The sequence below is a fragment of the Rhodamnia argentea genome, chromosome 3 (assembly GCF_020921035.1).
Source record: "Rhodamnia argentea isolate NSW1041297 chromosome 3, ASM2092103v1, whole genome shotgun sequence".
Taxonomy (NCBI): Eukaryota; Viridiplantae; Streptophyta; class Magnoliopsida; order Myrtales; family Myrtaceae; genus Rhodamnia; species Rhodamnia argentea.
This window is the reverse complement of record NC_063152.1, coordinates 33,583,300-33,593,902: the sequence shown is the minus strand read 5'-3', so window position 1 is coordinate 33,593,902 and position 10,603 is coordinate 33,583,300. Positions and strand designations below refer to the sequence as shown.

General features: G+C 37.9%; 1 protein-coding gene across 1 annotated transcript; it reads right to left on the bottom strand.

The window, feature by feature from the left end:
* Positions 1-1,187: 1,187 nt before the first annotated feature.
* LOC115748031 (50S ribosomal protein L27-like) lies at positions 1,188-5,560 on the bottom strand. Its single transcript, XM_030684399.2, has 4 exons — positions 5,378-5,560; positions 2,272-2,394; positions 2,003-2,127; positions 1,188-1,852 (listed from the first exon to the last, which is right to left on the bottom strand). The coding sequence occupies exons 2-4, from the start codon at positions 2,351-2,353 to the stop codon at positions 1,616-1,618; spliced, it is 444 nt and encodes a 147-aa protein (XP_030540259.1). The 5' UTR covers positions 2,354-2,394; positions 5,378-5,560; the 3' UTR covers positions 1,188-1,615.
* Positions 5,561-10,603: the final 5,043 nt, after the last annotated feature.

The following is a 10,603-nucleotide window of genomic DNA, read 5'->3' as shown; positions in this document are numbered from 1 at the left end:
CAAGCCAGCTCTTAGATGCAAAGTCTTAAAGTCAAAGTATTAATTACCAAACTCACTCAACTACTCCCACTTCCAAGCTTTTCTTTCTTGTAATAAAGAACTTTTTCCTGTGTTTTTTTAGGTTTAATTCGTTAAAAAATCCTAAATTAGTACACTTGTGACAAATTTATCCAAAATTATTTTTTTAATCATAAAAAATCTCAAAATAATACACCCGTAATAATTTTATCCCAAACCGATACATCCGTGATAAATTTATCCTCCGTTAGTTTTTGTTAAATCTAATCTTTAAAGTGCTAAGTTATATGACATGTAGCAATTGACAGATGTACTAACTTAAGATTTTTACCCTCTGTTTATCACATTTGTATCAATTTAAAATTTTTGTGGTATTAACTCAATTTAATGTAGGGAAAATCTGTTATAGGTGTACTGGTTTAGGATTTTTAATGGTCAAAAAAATTTGTTTAGGATAAATATGTCACGTGTATACCGGTTTAGGATTTTTGGTGGTCCAAAAAATAGTTTGGGGTAAATTTATCATAACTATATCAGTTTAAGATTTTTCGTGATAAAAAAAAATCAATTTGAGATTTTTTACGGTATTAACCATTTTTTTTATTCTTGTTAAGCGATTGTCTATTTTTTTTCTTTTTATGTCCTTTTTTTTTTTGGTCAAAATTGTTATGTACTTGACAATGTTTGACACGACAGAATATGGTGTAAACATAGTACATTTCCGCGTATTATTCTAGAGTACAATTTGAACTCAACACGAAATTATCGTACTTCGATTTGCATGTATATATTATGTACATGCACTGACAATTTTGTTGACATCAAATTACTAAAGTGTGTCCCATAGTTATTGTATTGGTATCAAAAATCGTATTGGCTAATGCTCCGCGTACATTTGGTATTATTTGAAATTATCCGTGTATTTTCAAACTCATCATGCAAAACGGCAGCGATTTTGTTATCGCCAGAAGTAAAGCTACTGCTTCCAACTAGTAGATTTTCATTCTGAACAAATATTTTTTCGAACTTCTCCCACATTAGAAAATTTTTGTTCAAAAGATTAAAGAAAAAAGTACCTGCTTAATGTATGTCCATTCATCTCCCTAATAGAGAGAAAAAGTAGTACGTATGTTTTAAGATTAGTTAAGACAAACGACAAATAAAATGAATTCATCACATAGTTAGTATTTTCTCCTCATTAGATGTTTATTGAAAAATTCTCAGTGATCCAACCATTGAATTAGACAAATCTTGCTCAAATGATTGTATGTCGCTCTTCTCATCATGCAATTTCACACAGGAAGACGGACCCCTTGAGATCCTCCAATAAACAACAACAGGTGAAAGAGATCTGTCCTGTTCTTATTGGTGTCTGATTTCCCAAAGAGTGGAGCAACAATTGCATCGCTATTTTATCCCGAGCGTTTCAGCTTGTACCTCGAGCTCTTTCCTGTGCCTAAAAAAAGAAGATAAGAGATCGGTAAACGACACCATAACTGTGGACTTTTAACCCAGCGACTTTGGCAGTTATCGTAGCGAAAAGGGGCGTGAAATACGGAATTGTGCTGAACCACCGAATTTCGGAATTGGGGTTGTTTTAAGTAGCTGTCTTCAGCTCAGGTATGGTGGCGGCCTCTGCGTACACCGGGTGAAGCGAGTGGCCATCCTTTGGAATGATGTGCACCCACTTGCGGCCGCTGAGCTTGTGCTGCTCAAACTGCACCAGCCCTTCTTTCATTGCAAAGAGGGTGTGATCTTTCCCAATTCCAACGTAGTTCCCGGGGTGGAACCTGGTGCCCCGCTGTCGAACAATGATGTTTCCTGGTATAACTCTCTACAGAGTTATCAAAAACAAAATGTCATCACAGGCAGAATAAGAATGATTGGCCAGATTCACTTCTTTTACCACTGGCTTTTTCAGACACATTTCGCTTCTTCCATTTCCTATGGTGGTCCTGCAATTGCTGAATCAGTAGTCACTTACCTCTCCACCAAACTTCTTCACTCCAAGATTCTTCGGTTTTGAGTCTCTTCCGTTCTTTGTTGATCCAGCCGACTTCTTAGTGGCCCAACGCCTGAACAGCAAACTCAATCCTCCGCCAGATGCATCTTAAGCCAATAGAAGAAATTAACTTGATTAGCATCTCATAAGACCTCTGCAAGAGAGAGAGAGAGACAGAGAGAGACGGAGGAGGAGGAGGAAGAAGGGGGCAGGGGGGGTGGTTGGTTTTGTTTTGGGGGTGGGATATCTACCACTGGCACTGTTATAAATTGGGATGCTGGTGGTAAGCTCTTTGATGCTAACTCTCCTACAAAATGATGTTGCGAAGCTCATAGTCTTGATCCCCACACAGTTTCAATTGAACCCAGAAGTTCCTGCAACAGCATGAAAATGTCAACTGACAAATGTTGATTAACCTAATATTCCCCAAAAGGAGGAAAAAAGAAAAAAGAGACAGAAATTACGTATGATACCAACTTTTTCTGATAAACAATATTACTGGACAATTGACACATCATCTTTTATGCTCTCTCTTGTATTAAAATATATAAGTTTGCAAAATTGTCCATGGTAACCATAAATTATTATTTTCAAATATCATGAATTCAATATGGAACATAGAAAACTTCTCACAAATAATACTTTTTTGTTTGACTTAACCCAAACAAATGCTATTTATCATTTGAATGTCACATTTACTCCCTTTTTTTGCCCTTTCTAAGAATACATTTATTTTTGTAGAAAATAAATAATTTGATAAATATTTTCATACAAATGATCGCTTGTGTAGCTTGGAAAAATTAGCAATTAAAAATATTTTTATTATTGGCAACAATTTATGTCTAATATTTTCTTGGGTGATGAGGTTCTTTTTTTTTTGGGTTTTTTTTTAAAGATTTTAGGGTTCGGGTCTAGTGTCTACTGAATGAACCCGGTTCATCCAACATCACAGTAAACATGCATGACAATATAGCCTAACATGAAACATGACTCAGAAGTAAAACTAGGGCAAAAATACCAAAAGATGTCATGCACGTCAATTATTCGATGAAATGCCACATCTCCAATAACATCACTACCAAGCAACCATGGACATCCAGCACTCATGACCTATGTCTTGCTTGCGGAAATGATGCCTAAACATGCCAATATTATAAGGAAATTAATTACATGCTAAAACATCTTCATGAGCAATTAATTAAGGCAACGGTTAAATGGGACCAAGCTTCCTCTGTTAAACAATCAATAAGGGACGTTCAGCAAGTATCAACAAACACAGCCCACGATTTGCAAAAAAAAAAAAAAATGATACAGAGCATACTAAAATGATGCAAAAGTCGATATATTACCATGAGCAAGCGAAATAACACTCAAGTGAGAATAGTGTTCCTTTAATTCACGCTCAGCCTAGACTGACCAGTGAGCATGAGGTCATACCCAAAGTACGAATGGCACAAGGAATAGTGGGGAATCAACATGAAGTTAACATCGTATCGACCGAATGCATTTCTATGCTCAAGTACATGCCTATGTCAGGCAAAAACTTGTTAACAAAGCTAAACACTCTTCAATTAAAGCATGAACAGTCTTGACCAGTAAGGTTTCACATTGAATTCCACATATCCAAGACATGAAAATTCAATAATTCAACCAGAAATTGACATGGAGTTAACGGGAAGCTTTCCTTCATGAACGTATATAAGACACATACATGCAAGGATTTGGCCACAAAAAAAAAAAAAAAAAAAAATAGAAATGATGAAACAAGCACGGTTCATTCCTATATTAGTATACAGCTTTATATTACCAAATTGACGTGCAAACCAAGCCAAATTGCCTTCATTAAGATCAAAATCAAATCTGGACAGCATACACCTTCATCATTTTTAACATATTTAAGGCCTGGAGATTCAGATTCCACATAATGCCTCCCTACATGAACGTACATGGGTGGACGATCAAAGTAACATACAAAGGAAACCCAACATACATCATGTGAGTAAAAAATGATTATGAGCAGCAGTACACGTAAAGTACACTTTGTATTTCAATGCCACAAATCCCATATTCAAGCAATTGTATATACAAGAGGGGTCCTTAGCATTGATACAAGCATGGATGAATATCACCTATTCATACAAGTCACCTAAGATGGCATGAATGAGCAAAGCCAATTCGGGGTCCTAAACAAGTGATCTCGGCTCAAAGTAATGAATGAGACAAAACATAGGTACTTTCCTCCAATGAACAAGAAGTACAAATTGACCTATTAAGGGTGAATTTCGGCTGAGCATTATAAAGAAATATCTACAAATCAAATTGCAACATACTAAGTGAAATTGATATGCATAGAGGAAAACCATAACATGTGCAGTGATATTGAAGAAAGACTTTTAGTCCTAGTGATGAGCACAAGCATGAGTAAACACAATGTGACTAAAGATAAGGTAGAAATCGGCCATTAACATTAAAATTCATGGAGCGCACAGCAGCCGTTCGAAAAAATGCCACATCCAGACATATTCAACTCATATGCACACGCACACGCACAACAAAGACAGAAAGCCTATTCATTAACACACATTCTAAGCAACTCAGATAGTCTATTTACGCACAGAGGGACATTGAACATGAACATAACGCACATATGGAGGCTATTCATTCAATACACAGTGTTAACTGCACTCGCACACACATATATAGGACATTCAGAAAGAAGCAGCAAATATAACCTCAAATGGCTACTAAATCGCTCATGGAAAGAATGTAATGTCTTACAAACTGAATTACACTAGAACTATCTGTACAATACCCGGTCAGGAATATCGTCGAACAGGTTGCAATCATCAAATTTTCTCTCCGAGTCAGCTGTTCACATTTACAAGCATCACAACTGATTCGAGAGACGTGCCGAACTCGGAATTAACATAGAATCGCGAATCTCACTACAATGCAAGCCACTCAGAGGCGTCCACAGTTCCATTTCAGTTCGTCCTAGATGATCGGACAATTCGAAGCCAGCTCTGGAAATAAGCCATAGCAGTTCAAGTTTGAAGGCTCTAGCGCGCTAGGCCCGAGTTACAAACACACACTTCGTTAACAAATGAGATGGAAACGCCACGAAACATGTTCACGGGATCACGGCCGGGGAAACAAAGAAACAATCCTAATACGAACTAAACTCAGGGGTCAACACACTTGAATCTCTGAAAGCTAAATCTGTATAATACAAAGTGCGGTTTCCGATTCATGGGATCGTGGATTGAAGTCGTGAGTGAGGTCGCGACGTGCGTTCCTACTGCGACTAAATTCGGAATCCTCGGTTTTGTAACGAGAAAGCAAAACAGAGAGACTCACCTTGTCTAACCGGCAAAAAAAGCACCGCCGAGAACGAAGATTAAGGAGCGTCGATGAGCCAGAAGCTGAGAAACTGACAGGCACGGCTGAGCTACGATGGAGATTGAGGATGAAGATGAACTGGACGCGACGGAGGAGAACCGGCCTGATGGTGCTTGCGGCGGAGCTCCTGAAAGGGATGAAAAAGGACGTTTTGAGGAAAATAATAGACTTTGGACTAGAGTGCAAGGTGCTCTATGAATTATTATTAATTTGTTCAATATAAGGTACATTATTGATAAATTTTAGCCTCGATATCTAAAAAAATCTTCAACTTTAATATTTATGATAATTATATCCAAAACCTTTTTTATCTTATAAAAGCCCTCAAACTTTTATTTTTATCCTAATTCTACCACAAACTTTCACTTTTGTCTCAATTGTATCGGATTAGTACAAAAAAAAAACCCCGAACTTTAGTGTATGTCCCAATTATATTCAAATTTTTTTATCTCATAAAAAATCTCTAACTTTCAACTTTTATTTTTGTCCCAATTCTATCACCGTGAGCCTTCCTTCCATAATCTACATTAGTTAATCGTACGTGACATTTCCGCATTGTTAACAAATTACGCTTCAGCAAAGCCGACATGAAAAAAATCCTTAAACTTCTTTTCTGTTGTTTGTTTTCTTTACATATTTTCGGGAGATAAAGAGTCACTCAAGACGGCACGTTTCGTATTCTCTTTAGCACTCAACAATTCGAAAAATGGCTAGACATGGAGATATTTGGACGAACGATTTTAAAATCTCGTCGTCCCCGAAACCTACTGTTTCTAAATTTCGAAGATTCGTTGGTAAGTTCGGCGAGAAAATTCGAGCCACGTAAGATTAACTAACATTGATTATGAATGAAAGACCGACAGTGGTAGAATTGAGATAAAAAAAAAGTTGGGATTTTTTATGAGACAAAAAAAGTTTCGGATATACTTGGGACAGATGCTAAAATTGTGAGTGTTTTTGGATATCGGGAGGGTAGAATTGAGATAAAAATAAAAATTGAGAGTTTTTTTATAAGACAAAAAGAGTTTTAAATATAATTATTATAAATGGTAAAGTTGGAAGTTTTTTTAGATATTAGGCCTAAATTTTCAATGCGATTGCCCATGCGACAAATCAAATGTTTATTTGATGGCATGAATTATTATAGACAAGTCAATATATCTATTTTTTTTTATTTCATTCATTTTAAAAGGAAATGAAATTAGAGTGTTAACATGGCCGCCGTTATTTCATGATGTGAATGGAAGAAAGAATGATATTAAACAATTCTATATAATATAGGGACTAAATTGTATATTTATAAGTACTTTAGAGATCACATTGCACATTAAGTTAAAGTTAAAAAATCATTCATGTCATTTTTCCTTTTCCTTTGAAATGATGAAAGTATCCTTCCAGTTATTGTTGTTGTAAGCGAATTCATGAGAGAAGGAAATGGGGAAACAAAAATAGCAGTCGGACCGGAGAATGCTAGCTATCTTATCAACAACCCGCTCATGAAGAGAAAAGATCTAGAGTTTTTGTAGGACCTTCTAGAACAATAAGGGCTATTTTTTTTTTTCGAGCTTCTTAACTGAATCGAATACAAAATATGCACCTTACGACATTATAGATCGATACTCGACTAGTTGACTCGATAGATACATTATAGATTAAGACTCGGCCAAGGAACTCGATATGTAGATTGATCTCGACAGGGTTTAGCTAGAGCCACTTGAATGAACACACCCTCTCGCTGGTGGTAGGGATGATTCACGTCCAAACTAGCTGGAATGACGACCTTCCCTAGAGCCTACAGAGCCCAAAATAGCTGAGCCCATTGGGAATTCGTCCATTAACCCCCCCAAAAAAAAAGTGATAAAGCCCATCCCAATGGAAGTGAATACAAAGCCCGGCCCCTATCTCTAACCGGACGTTTATCCATTGCTAATCGACGTTGGAGTTCACCGTCGGCCATCTTTGATCGTCTACGGCCGCTATGGGATCTTGTGGTGGATTTGGTTCGGCATTTGAAATGATCTTTGGAGAAATACAAATGCTTTCAACTTAATGGGGTTTAGAAAAATGCTAATTGCGTTTGGTAAAATCTCATTTGAAAATAGGCTTTGAGTTGAGTGGTGTTTGGTAAAAACAACAATCCAATGGGGCTTTGAATGCAGTTTTTTAATTTCGATTAAATAAATTACCCATTACCGGACCGTCGAAGAAGATAAACAATAAAAAGGGGGCAAAATCAAAAATATTGGGAATTGATGAGGTTAGTATTGGACGGAAAAAAATCTCTTAGCATTTGGCCAAATGTTGAAAGCCCAATGCTGGCCCTTACCAAGATTGGGCTTTCGGCTTTCTCAAGGTCAACATTTGATCAAATGTTGGCTCAAGCTGAACCAAATGCTTCAGCATTCTCCCAATGGTCTTTGGGGCCTGAAAGCCCTTTGAGAATGTTGAGCCAAATCCACCGTCCTTGAAGTTGCATTAGAATCCTCGGTGCAACAAACCGCGAATGTTGGGTAGGATTGGCCAACGTGATTTTTATTTATAATCAATCAAAGTTGTTTATTTTGTTAGGATTTTATTAGGGGTGTCAACGATCCGGGTCTCGGCCCGGCCCGAGCAGGCCCAAAACTGAACAGTACCAAGCTCGACGGGGCACAACCAGGGCCGAGTAGGATTCCGGTTTGGTTCTTTTTTTCTTCTTTTTTTGGAATTAAAATCAATTAACAAACCCATCAAATGAAAGAATATAAAAAAAATAAAAATAAATTAAATTAAAAAGAAAACATTGGTCTTAAAAAAAGTTAGGCGGTGGGCCGGCCCGGCCCGATCGGGCCCGAAAATTAAGTGAATTTTTGGGCCGGGCTTTTTTGACACCCTTGTATTTTATTGTTATAGCCCTAGATTATAGGAATTTTTTTTTAGCTATCCCGTTGGTATCAATGGTCTATTTTATGCTCTGTTGTCATCAGATTAAACAAAGTAAGCAAGCAGGGAAGACTCTTTCTAAAGCGGCCAAATCTCGCCTGAAGTTCTTCCGCCAGACTTGATATTCACGGGAAGCACTGCTCGCTTGACAGTAGTTCGTGACTGGTAACGGCGCTTTCAAGGTAAAGTTCCAATGGTCATCTATAGTAAAAAATGAGGTTGGAAGGTTGAGACGCCGACTATGTTCAAATCCTATGAAAGCAAGTTGCTATAAATACTTCGAGTTCACTGTGGGGTTGTTGGTATTAACATGAAGACGAGCCATTGTTAAGTCCCTGCATTTAAATCACTCGATTGAAACGCCCAGCACATGTTCGATGAAATTACTTTGAAATCTGATCATGGGGTAATGTCTATTTCCGTCGAGTCTGAAGACGTAAATGTGGTTTGCATATTTTTACTTGGCATATTGGTCGCTAAGTATGATTTTGCGGCATCTTACTCGATAGCTCTGAGTATTCTCTGCCTTTGTTCTATTTCCGGACTTGCTTCGTCGCTGTTGTTGTCAATGGCTATTTACGGAGAACAAATGAATTCGGATTGCTGGGTTATTCTTTGATCCATTGAGGCGTTCACGCTGGTTTGTTTCTGTCTTCTTCGGTTACTGGTGCCTGTGAATGCTTCAAGTCTCGAGGTTGAGTCTGTTTCGATGGCTGGAATTCGGTCACCGTAAATGGTTAGGTGACTGCCGTAACATACATACGGCCGACGAAAGTACTCCGGTGATTGGCCGGTGGCGTCGATTGCTGACTTTGAGTCGAATGAAGATTCGAGTTCGTCTGAAGAAGACGACGTGGTGAAGAGAGCGAAACGGAAAACAGAGGAAAAAGAAATAAAGGAGAATAGGAGGAAACGGAAATAAAATTAATACTAATAATAAAAAAAAAGTGGATTGAACATCAATGAGGCCGGGCCGGGAGTGTAGGGCTTGAGTTTAATTTGGGCTTATTTTTTAAAAGGCAACCCGGACCTCTAGGGTCCGGGTGAGACCCGCACATTCGAACCGGGTCCCCCGACCCGATCCGAATTCCAATTTTAAGAATAAAAAAAATGAAGATAAAAAATTAGGAAATAAAATAAAAAAATAAGAGATGAAAAAATCCAAAAATTTTACAAATTATATTTTGATTAGTTTTATTAGATTTTGAGTGTTAATTCCAATTTAGAATTAGTTTTAGATTTTACTAGAAAAGCATTCACATAATTTAGGGTTAAGCTCTCCATTGGACAATCCTCCTCATTAGTAGGGACCCTCCTCCTTTTCGGCCATTCGACAATACTCCTTTATTTTTTTTTTTATAGGAACCCTCCTTATTTTGCAAGGACCCTCCCTTATTTTCAGCCATTGAAAAATGAAGAGCCGTTTTCAAGTAGTATTCGATCGATTATGTATCTCAAGGTTAGGCACTGGTGAGCACATTGAGCTATCTTTGTACCCTATCGAGGTAAGAAACCACGGCATCAGAGGCAAAAATTTATTAGTAGCATACTCAATCAAACAGGTGATCATTCTCTAAAAGTTGGAAGCTTACTCTAGTCCGCATCGAGCAAATTCAAGTGGAAAAGCAACTATGCAAACCATTAATCTGAACAAGTATGGTTTAGCTTGTGCCATCGTGAGTTCTATGACATCCATTTTGCTCGACATCCATTTTGGCTTACTATAACCAGTGGCTAGGGGGACTCACGGCGGCCGGCAAACTATGAGCAACATTGGGGTTGTTAGTTGGGACTATTCAATGAGCAACGTATGAGTTTGTGTTTGTGTGCATGGGAGATTTTCTCATGGGATGAGATGTTCCGTTGCGTAGTAAATCTCAACGTTTTGTTTTGTACATGACTGGTTTTTGACAGTTAAGCTCTGCAATGAACAATCCTCCTCATTTGTAGTGATCTTCCTTATCTTCGGCCATTCAACAATCTTCCTTACTTGTAGTCAGGGCATTGAACAATCCTCCATTTTTTTTGTAGGAACTCTCCTTATTTTATGGGGACCCTCCATTATGTTGTATAGATCCAATCTCTACTTCTCGAAATCGAAATGGAAAAACCTTGATATGTACACCCTTCTCATTGTCCTCCCCATCGCGTCCTTCTCCGAAATCTTCCTCTTCTTCACCTTCTCAAGCCACCCCATGTACCGGTTCGCCTTGTTCCAGCAATCCGCCGCCGTTTTCTGAATTTTGGTCATCCTTATAACCT